Source organism: Myotis brandtii, unplaced genomic scaffold (assembly GCF_000412655.1).
Source record: "Myotis brandtii unplaced genomic scaffold, ASM41265v1 scaffold1186, whole genome shotgun sequence".
NCBI classification, from domain to species: Eukaryota; Metazoa; Chordata; class Mammalia; order Chiroptera; family Vespertilionidae; genus Myotis; species Myotis brandtii.
The window spans coordinates 1,093,146-1,118,265 of NW_005354120.1; the positions used below are offsets into that span (position 1 = coordinate 1,093,146).

At 38.9% G+C, this 25,120-nt stretch overlaps 1 protein-coding gene across 4 annotated transcripts in view; it reads left to right on the plus strand.

Moving 5' to 3' along the window:
* Positions 1 to 25,120, plus strand: part of STARD3NL (STARD3 N-terminal like) — a 43,304-nt gene that overhangs the window by 16,837 nt on the left and 1,347 nt on the right. The window contains exons 2-9 of one of the 4 annotated variants that reach the window (XM_005858481.2): positions 756 to 887; positions 6,000 to 6,282; positions 7,873 to 7,950; positions 10,994 to 11,071; positions 12,880 to 12,933; positions 13,040 to 13,157; positions 15,338 to 15,433; positions 24,678 to 24,750. In XM_005858481.2, the coding sequence (XP_005858543.1) occupies positions 6,058 to 6,282; positions 7,873 to 7,950; positions 10,994 to 11,071; positions 12,880 to 12,933; positions 13,040 to 13,157; positions 15,338 to 15,433; positions 24,678 to 24,733 (705 nt within the window). In that variant the 5' untranslated portion in view covers positions 756 to 887; positions 6,000 to 6,057 and the 3' untranslated portion in view covers positions 24,734 to 24,750. Of the gene's footprint in view, positions 1 to 755; positions 888 to 4,319; positions 4,418 to 5,530; positions 5,761 to 5,999; positions 6,283 to 7,872; positions 7,951 to 10,993; positions 11,072 to 12,879; positions 12,934 to 13,039; positions 13,158 to 15,337; positions 15,434 to 24,677; positions 24,751 to 25,120 lie in introns of those variants that run through there. The other 3 variants (XM_014531075.1, XM_005858483.2, XM_005858482.2) reach the window with 3 other exon arrangements.

Genomic DNA, 25,120 nt, shown 5'->3' on the forward strand with positions numbered 1-25,120 from the left:
CAGTGATGGTGAACCTATGACACGCGTGTCAGAGGTGACACGTGAACTCATTTTTTTGGTTGATTTTTCTTTGTTAAATGGCATTTAAATATATAAAATAAATATCAAAAATATAAGTCTTTGTTTTACTATGGTGGTTGCAAATAAAAAATTTCTATATGTGACATGGCACCAGAGTTAAGTTAGGGTTTTTCAAAATGCTGACACGCCGAGCTCAAAAGGTTCGCCATCACTGCTCTAGAGCATGCCCATGCCCCTTCTGGAACATGAACTTTTTACTTCCTCCTAAACTCTGAGAGTCCCCACAAGGCTTGTAACCCAGGGAGCAGCAGGCAGTGGCAGCCAGTCTCAGGCTTACCCCTCATCCTGTCTCCAACTTTCCAATGAGCTAACAGCCCTGCCTGGCTCACTTCTTTCCTATAATGTTTCTAGGGAGTCAAAGCAGAGCACCACCTAGACCAGTGATGGCGAACCTTTTGAGCTCGGTGTGTCAGCATTTTGAAAAACCCTAACTTAACTCTGGTGCCATGTCACCTATAGAAATTTTTTGATCTTTGCAACCATAGTAAAACAAAGACTTACATTTTTGATATTTATTTTATATATTTAAATGCCATTTAACAAAGAAAAATCAACCAAAAAAATGAGTTCGCGTGTCACCTCTGACACGCATGTCATAGGTTCGCCATCACTGACCTAGGCTCTCTCCTGTTGCTTCTTCTAACCTAAGTCCTTCCTTTTTTCACTGTCCCCAGCTTTAATAAATGTACTCTCAAACTCACCTGGACTCGAGTTGTGAAATCTTCCCTACAAGAAGTCAAGAACCCACACACTACCCACCTGCCTGAGGCAGACTCGCTCAGCCCAGTCCTGGTCCAGTAACAGAGGTATATTATCCCTTAATGAAATTAACTAATCTGAGGGATAATACTTTGAGACTATAAAGATTCTATTTCCTAACAAACTTTTAATAATTTTTAGCATTTACTAAAAATCTTTGCCTAGCCTTGGTCAGGTGGCTCATTTGGTTGGAGCATCATCCCGTTCACCAAAAGTTGCAGGTTCGATCCGTATGGGAGGTAACTGATCAATTGATGTTTCTCTCACATCGATGTTTCTCTACTTCCTCCCTTTTTCTCCATCTAAAAATCCATAAAACATATCCTTAGGTGAGGATTAAAAATATATATATATTTGCCTAAATCAGTTACTTCAACTGGGGTTACAAACTTGATTTTTCTAATTTTATTATTTCTTCTATCTTTTCTGTTGGACTTTTTTTTTTTTCTGTAAAGAAGAGCTTCTACCCTATCTCTCCTTTTTACAGTATTACTGTGGACTTGTGGAACTTTTTAATTTTTCTAAATATAAATTCTAAAAATTATTCATTTTCATGTTCAGATTGTTTCACATTGGCTAGCAGGAACTCCTGAAGACAAGCCTATACAATTTTTTTCAGATGATGCGGCTGTTGTGTCTTCTCTAAGAAATCTTTGCCTGCAAAAAGGTTGTAAAACTGTTTTCCTACATTATCTTATTTTTTGCATGGTGTGAGTTAGGGTTCAAAGTTCTTTTTCTTTTTTTCAGTTTTGTTATCTGGTTGACCCATCATCATTTGTTGAAAACAAACTTTCTTTTCATCATTAGATTGTTTTGACATCTTTGTTAGAAGTCTAATGATCATATTAGTGCTGGCCTAATTCTAGGCTCTCCATTATGTTCCATTAATCTATTTGTTGATCATTATGTTAGTTTCACGTTATTTTTATTACTGAGCTTTATAGAAAGTTATTAGTGTAAGTTCCAATTTTGCTCTTTTTCTAGATTGTTTTGGCTGTTTTAATTTCTTTGCATTTCTATATTCATTTTAGAATTGCCTTGTCAATTCTACAAAAGCCTTGATTGATTATGAGTGGGATTGAGTTGGGTCTGTAGATCAGTTAGGGGAGAATTGAAATATTAATAATATGAATTCTTCATATCCATAACTATAGTATATCTCTCCATTTATTTTCATCTTTTATTTCTCTAAACTATGTTTTGTAGTTTTCAGTGTTAGGAATTAGCATATTTTTGTTAAATTTATATATTATAAATTGTTATATATTTTGTTACATTAAATGCCCCCCCACCTCTTTGTCTCTAGATTTCCCCCACTTCCCATATGAAGCTCAGAATGAAGGAGCTGGTTAATAGGTGAATCACAATATCCTAAGTGAGCTGTTGGTTTCTTTAGGGAAAATGTAGACCAAAAATAATCTTATACAGCGTAAGAGGAGTTATTATGTAGGTCTGTATACACTAAGCATGTCAAACTCGTGGCCCGCAGGCCGCATGTGGTCCACAACTAATATTTTTGTGGCCCAGCCAATATAACAGAGTGTAAGAAATGTTTTAATAAAAATTTTGTAAAAAAAATAAAAATAAATAAATAAATACAAATTTCGTAACTTAATTTTAAAATATCTTGTTATACATAATCTATATATGTAAAAGGCTAAGTGACCGACCATCTGTTCATCCGACCATCCAACCAGCTGGTACCTACGGTGCGCACTGGCAATTTAAAAATAAACCTTGACTCGCACATGCGCGATATATATAAAGCTCTCACTGGTACCAATCACACGTGTGTGTTTCAATCTGTCATTGTCGATTGTGAATTTGGTTGTTTTTGTTGATATTTCTATTATAGAGAAAGGGCAAATAGCAATATTAAAATATTTCTTCTAATTAATTTCTTTTCAATGTGCACGAATCCATGCACTGGGCCACTAGTTATTAATAACGAACTACAACGTTTGCTAACGACCGTTTACTATAATCGTGTTGCATTTATTTCCCTTACACGCAGGCACACCATTTCTTTCCACTAATACTAGCAGCGAATATTTTAGCAGCTGAATGCCACATCATTAGTCTTGTACTGACTTGTTTGGGCTACGCAGCAGGAAATATTTCGCTTTCATAGAACAAAAAAAATAGGTTTATTAAATAGGTTGTTAATTATTAGTTAATTAATAAATTCTGCTTATTAATTTGTGCAGTTATTCAGTGTCTGGTAAGTTAATGTTCAAGAAAAAATATTAATTTTTATTAAAATGTTCTATTATTTTATGTTAATGATTACTCATTTATTTCAGCCCTTTGTATTCAGCATGTCTTCCATCAAAATAAACCTACATTTCTATGAAAATTGAAGCTTTTGGTTTTTTTGCAGCCCACATAAACTTAAACCTTGTTCATTTGGCCCATGTTAGCCTTTGAGTTTGACATGCTTGGTGTACACTATTCTCTGATAGGTATGGAAGAGTAGGAGGAATCACAAGTTTCCCTAAGGAAGTGACCTTTGCATTAAGGCTGATAGGAAGAGTAAGAGCCATAGAGGTAAGGAGAATAGCACTCCATGAAGAGAGAAAAATTGAAACAGGGGTTCCAGAGAATGTGATTTTTTTTTTTTAAGGAAACTGCTTGTGATTTTTAGTGCGGTGAAGTGGTACTGGAGAAGTAGATAAAATTAGGCCATGTGCTAGATTAGGCAAGATTAAGGAGTTTGTGGTCTGTTAAAGGTCTCAGTAAACTTTTGTCAACATATGAAGCATTCAAACCTGCAGAGAATTTTTGTGAGTTTATTTGAGCCAAACTGTGGACAATGGATTAAGAAAATGTCCCAGAGAACGGCAGTTTTGCATCTTATTCTATACATTACAATCAAAAGAGAAAACGTAAGTGGGCTAAGTGAAATCCATTGGTAATAGATTAGGGAGATTGGAGGAAACATAGCAGGGGGCGGGGTTAGGTGGGAATTCTGGGATTGGATAAAAAGTAAAATGTAGACACATGCTTCTCTTACATAGGGAAGGTACAGTATCGTTAACAGTCAACAAATAACTCAATAACAATAAGAGGATTTTTAGTATCTGTCTTGGTGCATTGCTTGTGCCGTGAGGGTCTGGTAAAAGGGAAGTTACCCTGACATTCCAAAGTAATGATATCATAGATGCAAAAAGACAATAGACAGGCTTAATTAAGGTAAAGATTGACTTTTGTCAGGGCATATTCTAGCCTAGGACATGACTACCTGCTATAAACTGCTTTTAGTTAAAAGGTTTTAATTTCAGACCATCCTATGTGATTACTTTAGATCTCTGAGTTTGTAAGTCCACCATGTAGGCCTTTCCTGAGCTTGTCAGGATTAATACATGGCCCCATTTGGTCCACACTATTTAATAAATGATCTTATAAATACAATTTTTATTTTTGTTTTCATGTGGGAAAGATGTCATCATTTAGGAAGCTACCAGTACAGATGGGGCAGAATTTTTCTCCAGTTTTAGTAGTGTGGAATAAAAGAAAGAGAATAAGGTGTTCATACTGTAAGTACTGTTGAAGTGGCCCTCAGATAAGCCAACATAAGGTAAGACCATCTGTACCTAAACTGTAGTGTGTCACTAGAGCAACCTGTGGAAAATAAGAATGAATTACAAGTTTAAGAGCATGCAAATTAATCTAATTAGCCTAATCTGAATAACTCTCAGTCTTACCCTGGTCCCCTTTGAGAAGCTGATAAAAACAGTAGTCCCTCTTTCTAGAAAAAAAGATGCAGATAATAAAATAAACATTTTAGGCTTTGATAACCATATGGTCTCTGTTGCAGCAATTTATCTGTGCCATCTTAGTGTGAAAGCATCCATAGGCAATAAGAGTGGATCTGGTGGTGTTCTAATAAAACTCGATATTCAAAAACAGGCAGTGGGCCATATTTAACCTGCAGGCTATGTGGCTATAGTTTGTCAACCTGTGATTTAAAACATTGACAGCTGTGCTAGATTGGAATATTAATCAACAAATATTCACTTACCTACTCTTCCTCTTTGGGTGGAGTATACATCCCCGCTCTATTGCCTTTGGGTTTGGCCTTGAAATATACTTTGACCAATAGAATGTGAGCAAACATGATGTATATATAGAGATGTTAAATGTGTTTACATGTTCTAGCTATTCTAATGTGCTCTTGCCAATTGCTGTGAAAAGAACATGCCTTCTCCCATGCTTGTCCAACCATATAAATCTTTTACTTTTTCTATAGAAGTACATCCTGGCTTTGGGGGAGGAGGTTCTGCATCTCCCTATGGGAGTGTGTAACTACTGTAATTACCAGTGGGGCACTTATGTGTTGCTGAACGTTTTGCAGTGTGCGTATTTCTTTTTAAAGAAGAAGCCCAGAAACATGCTTATTCATTAAGAGGTGATGGGGAGCCGAAACCGGTTTGGCTCGGTGGATGGAGCGTCGGCCTGCGGACTGAAAGGTCCCGGGTTCCATTCCGGTCAAGGGCATGTGCCTGGGTTGCGGGCACATCCCCAGTGGGAGGTGTGCAGGAGACAGCTGATCGATGTTTCTCTCTCATCGATGTTTCTAACTCTCTATCCCTCTCCCTTCCTCTCTGTAGAAAATCAATAGAATATATTTAAAAAAAAAAAAAAAGAGGTGATGGGGAAAAACGAACTTTGGTTTATTAGATACCTTTGGTGGAAAGCAATTCCTCCTTAGGGCACACATTTTTATAGGTAGTTTACACCTTCTGGTTACATGCTCTCTGGGAAGCTATTCAGTTAAAGTTTTCCTGATGACAGAATTGTAGAGGGTTTCTTCTTGGCGCAGCAAGAGAACTGGCTTGGCTTGCTCACCAGCGGCCTTCTCCAGGTTACCGGGCACACCTTTTTGTTGGGGTTAACATCCTGTCTTGATCCTGTACCACTGTAAGTTTGCATTCTTCTCTATTGCCATTCTTTTCCATACAGCTATTTTGTAGTATTAATTGTTAACATTAAGAATTGCTTCTCCTTTCACTTTCTCTTTATGTCTTCATCAAGACATAAATGTTTTCAGTTAAGACTCTCTGTGCTCCATTAGAGAAAGAGTGCATGGAGGTGGGGGTAATGCTGTTGTGTTGGGTGAGCTCTGATTTCACATGGCGTCTCTCTTTTATTCCCCTCAGGCCTCTTCTCTCTAGGGATGGTGAAGTTGGAAAAAGGTTCCTGTAACTCCCCTCCAGGATGAACTCCCTGCCCGCAGACATGGAGAACGCTCTCACAGGGAGCCAGAGCTCTCGCGCTTCTCTGCGCGATGTCCATTCCATCAACCCTGCACAGCTCATGGCCAGGATCGAGTCCTATGAAGGAAGGGAAAAGAAAGGCATATCTGATGTCAGGAGGACTTTCTGTTTGTTTGTCACCTTTGACCTCTTATTTGTAACATTACTGTGGATAATAGAGTTAAATGTAAGTGGTTTTTTTCCCATAACAGTATAAGAATTGTTTCCAGAGACAAAACCGTTTTCTTATTTTTTTTTTTTTTTACATCATTTCTGTCTCAGTCAGTGAATTTTGTTTTTTCCCCAGATGAGGCAATATTGATCTCCAGCTGAATTGGGCATTTCTTTTTCTTTACTGTTTAAACCAAACCTTGTTCATTTAAAATTCATTTTGTCTGGGATTTCGGAATTTGAATTCATGGTGTTTTGTATTATAGTGAAAATTGGCACACTACAGCCTGGGGTCAAAGTCAGCTGGACTGCTTTTGTTAATAAAGTTTTATTGGAACATAGCCCTGCCCATTTGTTTACTTATTGTCTATGGCTGGCTTTTATGTGAGTGGTTGCGTATTTGTGACAGAGTCCTTCTGTCCCACAAAGGCAAAAATGTTTATTCCCTGGCCTTTTTCAGAAAATAGATTGCTGATCCTTGCTCTATAAAAATGTAGCAGGCTTCTGGAATATATTTTAGATGTTGCATCTCCTTTTCTAATTCCCATACTTAAGATTTTGCATGTTATTTACTCTACCTTTTTGCAATGAGATTATTAATTCATATGTTATAAAAATATTTTAGAACCATTTGGAGGTTTGTCTATATTTTGACTTATGAAGTTAGTTATATAGATCAGTGATTTTCAACCTTTTTTTAAATCTCATGGCATACATAAACTAATTAGTAAAATTCTGTGGTGCACCAAAAAAATATATTTTTTGCCATTCTGGCCAAAAAATAGGTATAATTTTGATTCATTCACACAGGACAGCTATTGTTGTGTTGGCTGTTATAATTTTTTAAAAATATATTTTTATTGATTTCAGAAATGAAGGGAGAGGGAGAGAGAATAGAAACATCAATGATGAGAGAGAATCATTGATCGGCTGCCTCCTGCATGCCCCCTACTGGGGATCGAGCTCGCAATCTGGGCATATGCCCTTAACCAAAATCGAACACCGGACCCTTCAGTCTGCAGGTGGACACTCTATCCACTGAGCCAAACCAGCTAGGGCTGTAATTTTTTTTTTTAATTTGACAATCTAAAGGAAAAGAAGTCAGTGCCTCTGACTAAATCAGGCATTGCATGTTTTTAAAATTCTTGCAGCACTCTGGTTGAAAATCACTGGTCTAGATCAGTACTGCCCAATAGAAATATAATGCAAACCTCATATGTAATTTTAAGTTTTCTAGTTGCTACATTTATTTAATAAAAGTAAAGTAAATAGGTGAAATTAATTTTAATAATATATTTTATTTAACCCAACATACCTGTTTTCTCCGAAAGTCTTGGTTCTGTTTACATTTCTTACCAACAATACAAGATAAACTCTTCCAAAAGGCTTTCCTCCCAGGCAAAATTCATCTGCTCCCTTCATTTTCTTTTCTTTTTTTCCTCACCCGAGGATATGTTTATTGATGAGAGAGAGAGAGAGAGAGAGAGAGAGAGAGAGAGAGATCACTGTGAGAGAGAAACATTGATCAGTTGTCTTCTGTACATATTCTCTTGCATTACTTTCACACATAAATCTTTTTGTTTTTACTTTTTACTCTCCTTCCTAGGTGAATGGAGGCATTGAGAACACGTTAGAGAAGGAGGTGGTGCAATATGATTTCTACTCTTCTTATTTTGATATATTTGTAAGTATTTTCTATTATAGTTTATTTCAGATATGATGAAACTAACCAAAAGGCGAATTTCCTCCCAATAGACCTCATATTCTATGTAGTTCTATTTGTTTCCTCCCTTGAACACTATATTTCCTTTCCCCCCTAGTTACTGGCCCATTCTGTGTTCTCTTTACCTCTTTCTAAGAAATTATCTGGTCATCTCAAGATAATAAAAGATATAAGAAAGGCAGAAGAAAAAGCCATTCTGATTTTCTTAGAGAAAAGCCTTTATTTTTTCAAATAGCTGAAATAGAAGCCATTGGCACTAATCACTAAAAGGAAAATTTACCTATTTATGTAACAACATTATGAAAATGCATTTTCTTTTCAGTATATTTTCGATAATAAATCTGTTTCATTTTTCTCTAATATAATTTGGGAAAGTTATTGGTAATCTTGGGTACATTATTCAGTTGTAGAATTACAGATGCAATTATCTGTAGATGAGGCATTCATTTATTCAAATGAATGCTTGCAGTGTCTCTAGGACCCTTAAAAATATATATTATTAATATATATATATTATTAATTTCAGAGAGGAAAGAAGAGGGAGAGAGAGATAGAAACATCAATGATGAAAGTGAATCATTGATTGGCTGCCTCCTGCACACCCTCCACTGGGGATCAAGCCCGCAACTGGGGCATGTGCCCTAACTGGGAGTTGAACTGTGACCTCCTGGTTCATAGGTCAATACTCAACCACTGAGCCATGCCTGCTGGCTCTAGGACACACTTTGATTGGGTTTGACACATCTCCCTGGTATATCTCTTTATGATGTAAGTAGATCAGATTCTAGCATTGTGTTAGACATAGCATAGGCACTTAAAATCCACAGTAAATTCCCCCAAATTCATTTTCTTTATTCACTGTCTTTAGAAACTATAGAACCCTTAAAGTTAGAAAACCTGATTCACAACACTATTACTAGTTGTATATCTTTGAATAAATTATGTCTAAGTTTCAGTTTTCTTAGTATTAAAAATGAGATCATCATCATCATTCTGAAAATTAAATGAAATCATACATGGAAAACACATAACCCAATGATAGGTAGAGCTCAGGATCTGCAATCAATGTCATTATTTTTGTTGAAAACTTTAATGATTATATTTCTAATGGTTTTCAAACTATTCTGAAAGTCTTGTTTTCTTTTTTTAAAAAAAATATATTTTATTGATTTTTTTTTTTACAGAGAGGAAGGGAGAGAGATAGAGAATTAGAAACATCGGATGAGAGAGAAACATCAATCAGTTGCCTCTTGCACATCTCCCACTGGGGATGTGCCCGCAACCCAGGTACATGCCCTTGACTGGAATCGAACCTGGGACCCTTCAGTCCGCAGGCCGACGCTCTATCCACTGAGCCAAACCAGTTCGGCCTTGTTTCCTTTTTGAAGGAGCCTGAATAAGTGTGTCTGGGGAGCAAAGTGGAATTCCCAATAAGTAGAGCTCAGGATTCCCTTGTTATCACCCCCTTGAAACCTGACTAGTTCCATTTTTATCTATGTAGTATGTAAGGGTTCATTCTTATCTGTAGACAGAGCATAGGCAGTTAAAATTCACAGTGAATTCCCCCAAATTCATTTTAACTTCTAGTATGTTAAGATTCTATACAGTAGGTTGAAAAAGTGTTTGAATGCGGCCGAATATTTGGAAAACACTAATATAATGCAATCCCCTTATTTTTCCAAATGAAGAAATTGTGTTTCATGGTTCAGTATCTTGACCTAGCCTGGGTCATTGAAGTTGGTGGCAGAACATGTTATTTCCCAAGTCTTACGATATTTATTTTGAAACTGTTGACATACCAACAACAAAATTGATTTCTCTTTTTTCCTCTTATTTCCTTTGCTGAGTTTATCTTAAAATAGCCTGAGTTAGGAATTGTCAGGAAGCCAGGTTAATGCACTGGTCAGATCTCATTGGTTGTCTGTGCTCCATGCTTAGGGGGTTACTGGACAAATAGGGAGAGCCCATTAGCTCAGATTGGAAAGACTGTCGAGCAGGGGACCTGGGAGCATGAAACCTTGGGACCTGGGAGACGTCAAGATAGAGGGGTAAAGAAATACTTTGCCAAGTCCAGAATGTGGAGATGGAATTTGGAATGAAGAGAAACTAAATGGTCAGATTATTGGAAAACACATTTTTAATGAAAGCAGCAAATTAAAGACAAATATAACCTGTGAACTTCATTTATGTAACAGAATCTTAAGTGAGGTATCTAGTCAATGGCAGCAAAATGTTCAGCCTGCAGCCTTTTAGCTGTTTTGACTAGTGAGGAACTTTTGGCAGACCTCTACCCTGAGTCTCAAGGGTCCAACTCAGAATAAACATATTTTCTGAATAAAATTGGTAAATTTTTATTCTGTGTTTATTTCTTAGTGGATGAGAGTTACGAAGACAGCTGTAGTATAGTGGTTAAGAGCTAGTCTTTGAAGTCAGGCTACCTGGATTCAAATCTTGGCTTTCTCACTAAGGAGTTGTGGGGTTTTGAACAATGTTTCTATTCATCTTAATCTGTAAACTATGATTAATGATAGTGGTTGACTCATGTGGAAGTTGTGGTGGGGATTACATGGGATAATAATATACATAAAGGGTTTCACAAAAGTCCCAGAATCATCCTGAATAACCAGATAGTAACTACTGGGGTAGGCTGAACTCTCCCAATACCCCAGTAACCCAGAGCTTTACCATAGACTTGACTAAAACCCTGCTGTCTTCCAAAAGTGGAATTGGAAATATATGTGGACTTAAGTAGAAAGGAAAAACAAACATTTAATTTCATGTTCTTTTGTTGAGAATGGGAAGTTGATTTGAATCCTTATTTGGGTGGAACTACATAAATTCTAGAGCAGGGATCTCAAATGGTGGTCTGTAGACTAGTGCTAGTCTATGGCAGTCTTCAGCTAAATCAGAATAATGAAGGCACTTTGGTGGGTTCTTCATAAAACTAAGTTACTCTTCTTTTGTACATATTTTTAAAAACTTGTTTTTTCTTTTTTTAATATAGCTTTTGGCAGTTTTTCGGTTCAAAATGTTAATACTTGCCTACGCTGTATGCAGACTGCGCCATTGGTGGGCAATAGCAGTGAGTATACCTGGATGAATGGTTCGCCTCCTCCAGTGCTGGTGGCTAGGGCCTGCTCGCAGCAGGGCTGAGCTGGGAGAAGAGGCAGTTTTCATCTGGCTTTTCCTGAGTCCCCGTTCCTCTATCTTTCAACAGTTTAGCTTCTTTCTAATGGTAATGACTAACTAGCTTTGTCTATATGGATACTGAACCAATTCAGAAATCCAGAGGCCTAATAGGATTACTGGCCAAGCACCAACCCACCCTCTACCTCATTGTATAATGAGATATAAGATCAGTATCTCTGTCACAAAGATATTTAGAAATTTTCCTGTTGATTGAAACTGCTTAGTGATTGTTCATGACTTGCTCTCTGCTCATTTTGATAATTGCCTTCCTCCCTGTTTTATTCCCCTTCCTCCTGTCTTAAAGGGAAATGCTCTCATGTTCCTTTTTATATTGCCTTTAGGCTTCTTAAAGGCAGTGGCCTTTTTACTCATTTCTGTTTCCTTGCATCCAGCATAGAGCACATACTATTCACCCTAAACAAATATTTATTGATTGAAAGAAGAATTATAAGCAATTTTTCTATTTCCACAGATACCTGAACACTCACCTTTTTGAGAGCTCTAATAAGGCAGGTATATGAGGGAGGGGAATGCTGCTTAGGAATAGCCTGCAGTCCTGCTTTTGAGTGTGAAACCTTGGTCTGTTTGTGGGCTGGCACAGGCTTGTCCAGCACTCCTAAGACAATCCACCAGGGGGCGCCTCTGCCTGGGCCATCTCTTCTGAGCATCCACAGAATCGTTAGACCATCCATTGAGCCCCAAGCTTGCATTTCATTGATATCGGCTGACGCTTTTAGCCAGACTTGACTCCTCTCTTGATTACAAAATAGCTCTTTGGCAATACCAAATAGCTGATGGTGGTCCCTTCCCAATTTTCTACAATAGTCCCTATTTGAGTCTCTGTAACATGCAGTAGGATTTGTCAGTCCAACTGTCTCAGTGTTTTGTTTTCAGAAAAATGATTGACATTCTGTGAGAGTTTTAAGAAAGTATCTTCAGTCTCTAATTGTAAATTATCAAGAGGACAGGTTAGATTTAGCATATTCATTTTATTGTTTCTGGTTTTTATTTTGAAAAACATTTGTAGAGAAGGGTCCAGGCAGCTGGAAGAAGTCAGCTGGTACCTAAACAGCACTTAGTTCAGCCTGTAAAGTTAATTAGTATCAGAATGTAAAATCCTTCCTCTCCAAGTAACTCACTTTAACTGGTAGGGGGGGTGTGTTTTGCTAACAAATACCTACTCTGCAACTTTGTTAATACTCACTAAGCACAACACCTGATGTCCCCTGACCTCCATTCTGTCAATCAAGGCGACTATTTGGCATTCACTTTGCTCAGGTTTCATATTGCTATAAATCTTAGTTGGAGGACAGAGTGACTAGGGCCAGGTCCTATGGGATAATCCCAACCCCAATCCCAGGAGCCCTGCCTCTGCATTTCACTGTCCTTTCTTCTGTGGTGATAGTGTGTTTGGATAAAATTTAGTTTCCCAACACACCAGCTAGTTTCCCAACACACCAGCTTGCTAAATGTGGGAGAAAGGCCATTAGAGCCAGCCAGGGATTGTGTGTCACATAGAAGTCCACTTTGCCGAAGTCTGGGTTTAGGGGATAGAGATAGAGTGATGTGGGAAGGAGCCGGCCTGGGCGTAGCTTCTCGGGCATTGTGTACTTCTGGCTCAGGTGGGTCTCTTGTGTGAGGAAGGTGCCTCCACAATGTCCAATGTCTAATTTGAATGGTGCCGACTTTTGTGTCTTTCAGTTGACGACAGCAGTGACCAGTGCCTTTTTACTAGCAAAAGTGATCCTCTCAAAGGTATGGCCTACCACTTTTTCTGAAGAATGCCATCTATAATAACCGTTTTCCACTGTGAGCTCATGGTAACTGGATTTCCCTCTGCTGCTCACATCTGTTCTTCCAGCTTTTCTCTCAAGGGGCTTTCGGTTATGTGCTGCCCATCATTTCATTCATCCTTGCCTGGATCGAGACGTGGTTTCTGGACTTCAAAGTGTTACCTCAAGAGTCAGAAGAAGAAAACAGTAAGTTCCTCTCAACGTTGGCCTCCTGGGACTGGCTAGGACAGCCGTGGGCAAACTACGGCCCGCAGGCCGGACCCTGCCTGTTTGAAATGAATAAAACTAAAAAAAAAAAAAGACCGTACCCTTTTATGTAATGATGTTTACTTTGAATTTATATTAGTTCACACAAACACTCCATCCATGCTTTTGTTCCGGCCCTCCGGTCCAGTTTAAGAACCCATTGTGGCCCTCGAGTCAAAAAGTTTGCCCACCCCTGGGCTAGGACCTGAGCTGGAAGGAAGAGCTGTGGGTGCCGTAATTTGAACGGAGCGGCAGGTGGCTGAAGTTAGCAGATCGTGGTGTCTATGTTCTTTAGTGGGTGTAGCTGATATCGCAAGGAGAGTTGGATGAAAGGGTAGTGACAGAATGTGGCTCCTCCCTCCAGCTGTTAGACCTGGCTTCCTGAGAAGACGTGTGAACACTGGTGACAAAGACATGCAAACAACAAAAATCGCAAACACCACTTTCTCCTCAGACAGGTTGACCTTTCTTCCTGTTAATACTCAGGGCACAAGGCATTTTGTGCATCTAAACAGAACTATTGTTTAAGGACAGAGAAATGTGAAACATGTTAGGTGAACTGAGTCAGCCATTCTAAACTCAGGACTCTCCAGAGTTTCCCATGGCTATCATCCAGCTGTGGCTTTGGATGTGTCATAATTAGAACATTGAGCACCTAGAGTACAATTGGTGGTGGGTTGATGCTGAAGATGGAGTTCAGAAAGAGGAAGAGAGCGAGCCAGTGAGCCATTCAAGAAATGCACCACGCTCCTCCGAGTAGCTGAGTGATAGCTAGCGTTGTGGAGTTGTGAGTCCTGCCAAAGCTGTTGTACTCTCCCTGTGCGGCTTTGAGTATCCCTGGATATTGACTAGGAAGGCCAAGTGATTCATGGAGCTTTATGATTAATTATTGGGCTGGAATTCTTTTCTAAAGCGTGGCCTTAGTGGAAGCCCATGGACTCCACCCGCCCTCTTGCTGGTGACATGATCCAAGCTCAACAGAGACCCAGGCAGATTTAAGACATGCTCTTTCATGCCCCCTCAGTCACCTGGCTCTGTTTGCCCTGCCTGATAGAAAAAAATGTCTGTCTTATGTAAAGATAAACATGATTATAACCCAAAGGAACAGCAGAACAAAAAGTAACCTTGGAAATGGCTTTCTTTAGGAAAAACCTCATTTTCAGAGAAGACATCTACAATAAAAGAATTATTCAAGAGTAGGTTTTAAAACACATTAATCAGACCACGCCTTATCTATCCTGTGCCTTCTTTTCCTTAATGAAAACATATTGTGGATTTGGGACAAAGTTAATGGAAATCATTTTTTAAATTATATATAAGTTGAACTTGATTGAAAGCAGAACAACTATTAATGTGACTGAGGCCTGAATGCTTATGTGTTTAAACCAGATTCAAAATAAGTAACAAAGCAGAAGACACAATTAATGAAACACTTTCCAATAGCACTTATTTTTACTGTCTGTAGCATATTTTATACACTTACCTGGTATCTGCTATTTGGCCTGCTGTTTCTCATTGTTAACTCACATTCAGTCAGAGCTCGTTGTTGATGGCCTCTCTCATCATGTGTTAGTGTTCTTGAACTGTCCACATCATCCTTCCTTTTCTTTTCTTTGTTTTTTCTTTTTTTAATACCCTTCTTTTGTGAGGACCTTTTTACTGGATAATATTTCTTCACCATCTTAATTACTCTTTACATACTTACAAAAGTCTGTCCATTCATTATGTTTTACATCCGGCAATTCTCCAACCACATGCAGACGATAGACCACTTGTCCGAGCTGACCAGGTTTTCTGTTTTGCTTTGTGTTTGGTTCTGATGTTGTTGATTTCTGTAGGGAGAAAGCTGTTCTCAAGGGAAGATGCTGTAAATACCGAGTCACAGAAGCACATGAGTAACATGAGGCCGTTTTTTAATAACTAGTTGAAATCTGTCCTTACAGTACAGGTTCACAGTTTATTAATAAAATGTATTTTTTGGTGGAAAGATTTTCAAAGTATCTCTTTGGCTAAGACTTCTTTTTAAATGTAATATTAACATCATTTTATTGTGGTTAGCCTTGCCAAGAAGCTACCAGAACAGTGGCACCATCCCAGCCTCTGAATTTCTTCTCTTTCAGGACTCCTGATCGTTCAGGATGCTTCGGAGAGGGCGGCACTCATTCCTGGTGGCCTTTCCGATGGCCAGTTTTATTCTCCTCCTGAATCTGAAGCAGGTAAAAAAATTTGATTATCATTTGTGTTTTTTGTCCATTATTCAAATGCTCAGCCGCTGTCTCTCCCTCTACTTCTCAAAACACTTAGCAAATATTTAACATACCAGGTATTTCGGATATGAGAATAGCTAAGACATGGTCTTGACATGTGGTCTGACATAGAGATGTAAAACTAAATGGAATAGAGGGCCAGGGACACTGTGGCTTAGCGTCTGCATCCTAGAAGACGGGCAGGAGAGAAAAGGGCTTTGATGCTCTCTTTATTACCTGCCATTCCCTTACTGACCCTCCTGCAGGGCCTCCCATGTTTAGGAATAGAAGCACTGTCCACCCAGTTTTCCAAGTCAGAAACCAGAGCCTCCCTGGGGACTCTGCCATTTTGATTCTCTCTATTTCTGCCTCCTTTATCTCATTCAAATTGTACCACTTAATTTCTTTTTTTTCCTTTTTATTGAATTTATTGGGGTGACACTGGTTAACAAAATTATACAGATTTCAGGTGCACAGTTCTACAACACAGCATCTGTACACTGTATTGCATGTTCACCACCCTAAGTCAAGTCTCCTTCTATCACCATTTATCCCCCCTATAAATGGTGCGGGATAAATGGTGACAGAAGGGGACTTCTATCCACCTCCACCTCCCTTCACTCCCCACCCCGCCGGCAGTTACCACGCTGTTGTATGTGTTCATGAGTTCTTTCTCTTCTTTGCTCAATCCCTCCACTCCCCCCATCACCCAGCCCCCCAGTCCTTCTCTGACAGCTGTCAGCTGCTTTGGATCTATGAGTCTGTCTCGTTTTTTGTTCATTAGATTCCACATATGAGTGAAATCAGATGTGTACCACTTAATTCCACCTTGAGCTTCAATTCAGCATTTCTTGCTTCAGTTTCTGCAACAGCCTATCTCCCCGCTTTAGTTGCCTTCTCACAAGCAGCCACCAGAGTGCAGTATTAAAAATAACAGTCACATTTTTCTAAGTGTTTCTCATAACCACTCTGATGTGAAAGTCTTTCTCCCTATTTCAGAGATAAGCATATTGAGGCACAGAGAGGTGAAGGTGTTTGTTCCACATCATACAAAGAATAAGGGTTGGAAGTAGGATTTGAACCCTGGCTCTAGTGCTGGAGTCCACGCTCATAGCTAATAAGTATATAGCCTTTTAACATGAATGAACATTAAAAATTGATCACATTATTGCCCTGGCCAAAAGCCTTCAGTGACATCAAAGATTACAAATCATGACTCCTTAGCCTGGCAGAATGCACTTCTGTGACCACCCGTACCCAGTTGTCTAGCCTCTCTGCTTGTTAACTTTCCTTGTGTTCTGTTCTTAGTTTTTCTGAAAATGCGGTGTGCAAAAACCCTCTCAAGCCATTGTGCATCTTGCTTTTTTCTGTCCTTAACACTACACCTCTGCAATCCTAGTCTCCACTCTTGTGTTCAGAAGGCTTCTCCCTACCTCCCACCCACCCCGGGCTCCTGGCAGTGTTGGCAGCATGTCCTTGACGTTTGCTTATTCTTTGGGACATGTCCCACAACCCTGTCATCCTGTGTTGTCCGCACTGTCTTCTGCAGGAACCTGGCCTGTTTCTGTCACTGAGATATAAATGAGTTAGAGACGGCATTATTTTATTCCCAGCATTATGCTATGTAAATATTTTAAACATACATACATACACACACACACACGCACACACATACACACACGGTAAAACAGACTCCAGGCAGAAAGAACCATGTGAAGATCAAAGGCACAGCACTGGGACAGCATGTTAGGGGAACTTGAAGTAACTTGATATTCTGTACTATTGGTGTTGGCTCTAAAAGCAGTATAAAACAAAGGCATAAGATATATGAACGAGAAGAAAAGCTATTTCTCAGCCAACAGAAACTATTAGAGTAAGTATTAAACTTTTCATTACCTCATCATAAGGATTATTTCATTGAGATTTGTGCATCATAGGATTTCTTCCTTTAAAAAATAAGAATTTTGCACTGTAGTTCATGCTTTCGTATAGCTTTTATTTTTCTAAGTCTATTAAAATTTCTCAACACTAATGTATTTTCTTAATTGGAAATTCAGAACAGTGGGATAATAACATGGGGAATACCTCAGGCACTCTTCAACAAGCAACCATTGGCTTCCTACCTGTGACTTTTAATACCACCTAGTGGTAGTTGGAAATATTACCATTTCACTAGCTTATGAAGCTAACCAAGAACAACAAATACTTTTACAGTGTCCCCCTGGGGAACTGCTCTAAGACAAAATGCAGATTAGTAGTGATCAGAGAAGGAGTGTTCAGAATGGCTTAGTTTATTGTATCTATAATAATAAAAGGGTAATATGCAAATCAACCAAACGACTGAACAGCAGAACCACCATCCGGATGACCTTCTGTACAACCATGCTATGATACACATTGGCGCCAGGCCAGCCAAGGCTGGTGCGATGCGATTGGTCGGGGGGCCCCACCATTGCCCCATGATCACCCCACAGGCCACCCTCTCTGGGGCGATCGGTGGGGGGGCCCCACAATCCATCGCCCCACAGAGAGAGGCCCAGGCCACTGACCAGCAACACTGTGGCAGGTGTGTGGGGCCGGCCAGCGATCAACCTGCAGAGGGAAGCCCAGGCCAGCCAAGCCATTGCACCTCATGCCTGTCACCCGCAGAGGGAGGCAACTGGTGGCAGAGCAGGGGGGGCCGCACTGCACTGATGACAAGCAGTGGCAGCGGTGGGTGCGGGGCCAGCTGCCAGCAGCCAGGGGAAGGAAAGCCCCGATAGGCCCTGATCTCTGGCCAGTTCTAGGGACCCTACCCAAGGGGTCCCAGATTGCAAGATGGTGCAGGCCGGGCTGAGGGACACTGCCCCCCCTGCATGAATTTTGTGCACCGGGCCTCTAGTTATATAATAAAGAGCTAATATGCTAATTAGACCGAACAGCAGAATGACCATCCATACGATTGTCCAGCTCACCTTCCAGACGAAGCCGGGGCTGCGAGGGCCCAGGCAGCAGGGCCTGTGAGAGCCGAGCCCCTTATATGAATTTCGTGCATCAGGCCTCTAGTTATATTATATTGTACTAGAGGCCTGATGCACGAAATTCATGCAAGATTAGGCCTTCCTTCCCCAGGCTGCCGGCACTGGCTTCCCTCTGGCACCCAAAACCCAGGCTTCCCTCGCAGCCCCAGCTTTGTCTGGAAGGTCGTCCGGAAGGATGTCTGATCTAATTAGTATATTTTGCTTTTATTATTATAAATATTATATTATTTTCATTGTCTGAATTAAAGACAATTTAATTTAAGAATGAATTAAAATTAGAAACTGTTATTGAAATTAATGTACCTAGAAGATTATACTGTTAAGTTTTCTCATTAGGCCAATGGCTAAATATTAAACAGTGTGTTAGCAGCAGAAGTTATAAGCTTCTGTTGTCCTAATACAGCTCTGATTGGCCCCTAGAGGCAAGAGGGCATCTGGGGCCGGCCTTGTCTTTTCTTGTCTTTCTTCAGCACATAGTACAATGCCTGGCACATAGTAAACTTAAACTGTTGGAGGAATAAATGAAAATAAGGGGAAAAGTTGAAGGCACCAAAAATTGAAATGTCAGCATTTTCCTTGTAAAGGAATGACTTGAATTTTAGTATCACAGAGATTTGGAAAATTAGCATATTTTAGTAGATGTACCTCTGAAGGATATAAAGGTGGCATGTTTGCAGGTTTGCTTTTGGTCTAGCCATTTCCTGCTTACCTGTGTGTTAAATGGAAAGAATGAGGAGGCACAGTCCTCTCTCAGATGACGGGGTTGAAGTTGTTGCATGTGGTTACACAACTTAAACGAAGCAGTAGTGATGCTGGGGAAAAGGTAATTCATCATCTGCTAAATAATTGAAAGACTACCTTAAAATGGAGACTAGCTCAATTGTATAGTACAGGGTGGGACAAAAGTAGGTAAAAGTACAATAACTAATAAATAATGATACAAGAATAAACTCTGTGTGTGGTGTACTCATACTGTAACCTATTTTTGCCCCACCCTGTGTAATCAGTGCTGAACAAATCTAGATGAAGGCATTAACATTTACAACTAAAAGGAAGCATGCATTTTGGTGTGGCTTACCTGTGGCCCCATGTAATCACTATTAGAACTCCATTTATCCCTCAGAATGTTCTTGTTTAGATGATCAATTATATAGTCACCCTGTGTATATCAGTAGATTTGAAACATAGTTTTTTCACTAAAGTTTTGCAGTTTTCTGCATACAAATTTTGTGTTTTTTTGTTAAATTAATTCCTAAGTATTTTATTCTTTTTGGTCCTATTTTAAATGTAAATATTGCCTTAGTTTCATTTTCAAATTGTTCATTGCTAGTATATAAAAATACAGTTGGTATTTTGTATATTAAATTTGTATCTTGTGCCCTTGCTAACCCTGTTTATTAGTTCTAGTTTTGGTTTTGTGTCTATATGGATTCTATGGAATTTTCTACTTATAGGATCATGTGATCTGTGGGTAAAGGCAGTTTTATTTTTTGTTTTTCAATCAGCTGAATATCTTTAAAAAAATTTTTTTCTTGTTGCACTATCTGGAACCTCCAATACAGTGTTGAATAGAAGTGGCAAGAGCAGACATCCTTGTCTTGTTCCTGGTCTTTGGGGAAAAACATTCAGTCTTTCAACATTAAGTATGTGATAGCTGTGGGTTTTCACAGATGCCCTTTATTAGGCTGAGGAAGTTCATTTTATTACTGGTGTGTTGAAAGTTTTTATAATGAGTGAGCATTGGATTTTTCATATGCTTTCCATGCATCTGTTGAGATGATCGTGTGGTTTTTGTCCTGTATTCAGTTAATATGGTGTATTACATCAGTTGATTTGGGGATTTTAAATCAACTGTTTACATCTAGGTAAATCCCACTCTGTCATGTTGTATGACCCATTATGTACGTGGGTTTGATTTGCTAATACTTTTGGAGGATTTTTGTATCAATGCTCATTACTTGTGTACCTATTGGTCTGTGGTTTTTTTATTATATTTTTGGCTTTGATAGCAGAGTAATGCTGGCCTCATAGAATGCACTGGAAAGTGTTCCCAACTCCTTTATTTTCTGAATTAATCCTTCTTTTTAAGGATCAATATCATTCTTTCTTTAAATGTTTGATAGGTTCTCCAATGAAACCATTTAGTTCAGGAATTTTCTTTGTGGGAAGATTTTCAATTATTAATTAAATTTCTTGTTGGGTGTAGGTCTATTCAAAGTATCTATTTATTCTTTAGTCCATTTTGGTAATTTGTGTCTTTCTAAAAATCCATCCATTTCATCTAAATTATCTAGTTTGTTGGCATAAATTACTTATAATATTTCCTTTAATTCTTTTTAGGATTAGTAGTAATGTTTTTTCTTGATTTTGGTAGTTTATATTTTCTTTCATTTCTTTTTTTGTAATTCTAGCTTGAGGTTTGTCAAGCTTGTTGATATTTTCAAAGAATGAGTTGTTTTCCTGTGTTTCTCTCTCTCTCTCTCTCTCTCTCTCTCTCTCTCTCTCTCTCTCGTGTGTGTGTGTGTGTGTGTGTGTGTGTGTGTTGTTTTTTGTGTGTTTGGTTTTTTTTTGAATTTTCATGACAATTTTTATTATTTCTGTTTGGGTTGAGTTTAGCTTGCACTTCTTTTTCATGATTGATTTTAAATCTTCTTTTCTGACACAGGCATTTAAAGTCATAAATTTACCCCCAAGGGATTACTTTAGCAAACATCTTATAAATTTTGATGTATTGAGTTTCATGTATTCTGTGGTTCTCAGGATGAGATATATTGTAGCAACTTTTTGTACATATCCTAATCAGTATTTGTTTAGCTTATTAAATGTATAGCTGAACAACACATTTTCGGAGTTTGGGGCATAATTCTTCAAATGTTTTTCCGGATCCTTTTCCCCTCCTCTTTATCAGGCAGTCCCATCACATGCTTGATGTTATCTCATAGTTCGCTGAGTCTGCTCCATTTTCTTCAGTCTTTTTCTCTTTGTTATTCAGATTGGATAACTTCTCTTGCTCTAGCATCAAGTTTACAAGTTCTGTCTTTTGCCAACTTTAATATTCTCTTAAACAATCACCATCCCAGTGAATATTTAACTTCAATTATTATACTTTTCTACTCCAGATTTTTAAAAATCTGATCATTTTGTAATTTCTTTCTCCTTGATAAACTTTATTTGTTGATTTCTAGTTGTATTGATTTTTTACTTTATTTCTTTAAGCTTTATTTTCTATAGTTCTTTGAATACATATATCCAAAAATTCATATTTCTAAATAGATAATTTACCACTAGAGGCCCGATGCATGCAAATTCATGCAAGAGTAGGCCTTCCTTCCCCTGGCTGCCAGCACGGGCTTCCCTCTAGCACCCAGGACCCAGGCGGCTTCCCTCTGGCTGCCAGCAGGCACCTGGGACCTGGGCGGCTTTCCTCCAGCTGCCGGCAGACACCCGGGACCCAGGTGGCTTTACTCCAGCCCCAGCTTCGTCTGGAAGGATGTCCGGAGCATATTACCCTCTTATTATTATAGATTATTATTATAGATAGTTGCTTTGAAGTCATGGTCTGCTAAATAAAATATCTGGTCACGCTCAGAGACAGCTTGTATTGAGTTGTAGTTTTTGTTGTTTTCTTTTTCTCCTGAGAATGATCACTTTCCTGATTCTTTTCTGTCTTATAATTTTTATTGAAAAATAAAAGTTTGTGTCAACTCTAGATTCTGATTTTCCCCCAAAAAGGTTGTGTTATTAATGTTTGTTTACTTAGACAATTGTCTAGACTAAATCTGTAAATTTATGTTCCCTGTGACATGTGGCTGTTAATATGTCTTCTTGGTATTTTATTTTATTTTTAATGAGTTTATTATTAAGCAGAGCTTCATGGGTTCACCCTTTGTTAGTGGGAGCCAATGATTGGACAGAGATTGTGCTCAAGCACTTTGATTAAGTCTTCCATCTTCTGCTAAGCGGATATATGTATGTATTGGACAGCACATGCAACTTTCAGTCTACTTATAGTCCTCCCCAGCTTGAACTTTGCTCTACATTTTTTCTTATCTCTTTTGCATATGCTCATAGTCTCAGGGTCGACCAGGGTGTTTGGCTAGTTGGGCTCTTTGGGGTCTCCACTAAGGGTGCACACAGCTTCAGCCAAGCACATGCTTACTTCAGCCATGACCACAACCTCACACCAGCAGAGCCTCTGGCCCTTTCTGCTCACACACAACTGGTTTTATCAGTTCACCATTGCATCACTCCCCACCTCAAATTAAGTGAGCTCCCTTCAGCTGTGCAGTTTTGCTGCCAGTTGTCATGGTCTGCCCCACTGTGTAAGAGCCTTCATGCCCATCAAACCAGGTGTTGGGAGGGGAAGGAATTGGAGTGGCTCCAGGCAAGAATACCACAGCTGTTCCCAGAATTCTGCAGTTTTTCAAGCAGCGACACTTCTCAGATTGTTGTGTGCCTTTGGTCATTTTCCGAGTGCTGGAATGGCTAGTCTTGTCCATCTAGTCCAGCTTTATAGTTGCTTTTCAAGGAGACTTATTGATCTGACTGGACTCTAACCAGAAGGCCTGTCTAGCATTCACTTTTAAATTAGGAAAGGCATAAATGTTATCATTTTAATTAAAAGTGTGTCTTCATAGGGTTCCCGGCACTTGTCAGCTTGTGGCTCAAATGCTGTTAGCCTGACAGGTGGAAAGTGAGCCCAGAAATGGGAAGTTGGCCTGACCATCTTCCTTGGGCTCCTTTCAGAGTGAGAAGAAGCCAGTTAAACCTCCCCAGTGTCTGGAAGCTTTATAGCAGCTTTATAGGCTGGAAAGTGAAGCCTTTGTCTATTTATTTATCACAAACTCACCCTTAACTGTGACATTCATGACGTTAAGTTGTGGGACATAATCTTGCCTTAAGATTCTTGGCCTTCATTCTCCTGGAGCAGGTTTATTTTGGGCAATAATCCAGGCAGACACTCTCATGAGAAAAGTGCATTATTACCTGACAAGTGCAGCCGCAGTGGGAGGCAGGCTGCTTTTGTGTGTGAATAGGTTATATCCCTGACTGCTGCCTTCATCTAATCTCTGCTCCTTTTTGTTTCTGGTGCCTGGTTATGAGAGTAATGCATGTTTTTTTTATAAAAATGTAGAAAGAACAAAAATAAAAGATTAACTGTTCTTCAAACTATTCAGCAACCTCAATGTTGACAGTTTAATTTGTTCCTTCTAGTTTTGTGTTTGTAATTTATGTAATTGTGGCCATAGAGCCTATATTATTTATATCCTGTTTCTAAAATTGTGTCGTTACCGTGGGTTTATTCTAGAGGCTTTGGGAATCCAGAACTGTGTGTACGTCACCTGGTTGTTTTCTCCTGGACTTTCTGACTTGCACATATGTATTCAGTGCTTTATTTTTATCAAACATGACCTTACAATATATATAATTTTTCCATTATATATTTGTTTTTACATTATAAAATGCATTTTTCATGTTATAAACTATATAAATGTAATTTTAAATGGTAGAAAGATATTTCATGGGAATGTAAGCATTTTTAACTTCTGCTCTCAGAATTAGACTTTTTCCCCCTACTTTTGAGAGGAAAAAAAATCTACGTGATATAAAACAAGTGCTATTTCCTCAAGGATATAAGCTAAGAATATAATTCAAGAGTGGAATGATTGGGTCAGAGCACAACTAATGTGAGGCTCCCTGGACATTGACCCAGAGGGTAGGACAGGGTCACTGGCAACAGCACACGTGGGGACCATCTGGCATCACCTGGGCATCAGGGAGCCCTCACTGCTCTCTCACTGGGACAGTGCTTTGTAAAATATGTAGATTAAATTATTTGTACCAAAGCTCGGTTATTTGCCCTTGAAAAACATATGCAAGCTTGCCAGCACAGAGGTGGAGGAGGAAGAGCCTGCGGAAATAAATTTCTGGTCTGTATGATTATTTTTAACCGTATGTAAATGAAATCCATTTTGACAGATTAGTGCAAGTGATAGATCCTGTTTCAAAGTTCCTCCTACAAGAAATACAGTAAAACTTTATTTTATAGTTACAGTTTTAACCTAAATCTCTGGAGGAGGAAACATGTATCTCTCATTTAAAACATTATGTGTATATATTGTAATTTTAAAGACATCGTTTGTTACTTTAATAGAAAGCAATACTTTTTCTCATTCCTCTTTCTTACCACATAGGATCTGAAGAAGCTGAAGAAAAGCAGGACAGTGAAAAGCCACTTTTAGAGCTATGAGTCCTACTTCTGTTAAAGTAAGTCTTTGAAAATGAAACTGGAACAGCAAAGTGTTGAAATAGAGAGCATTTCTTCGAGTAAAATTCAAAGAATATGAGTGACTCTGTAGCCAGATTTCTCCAATTTACATGAATTTATCAGTCATATTGTAACTTGTGCAAAAGGTCTTAACATTTTTTTGTATGGGTATAAATTTGTGAAGGATGAAAAATACCTCAGAGACCTCAGTTTCTAAATAAGGATGAATTCATTTTTGTTTCCTTGGCCAGAATGTCTCCATGTCAGACATTGTTTAATTACAAACTCTAGCTTATGTAGGATGTGAGCATAGCAGTCCTATGAGATGTGGTACTGCTGCTGTCTCCACTTACACTTGAGGCAGCTGAG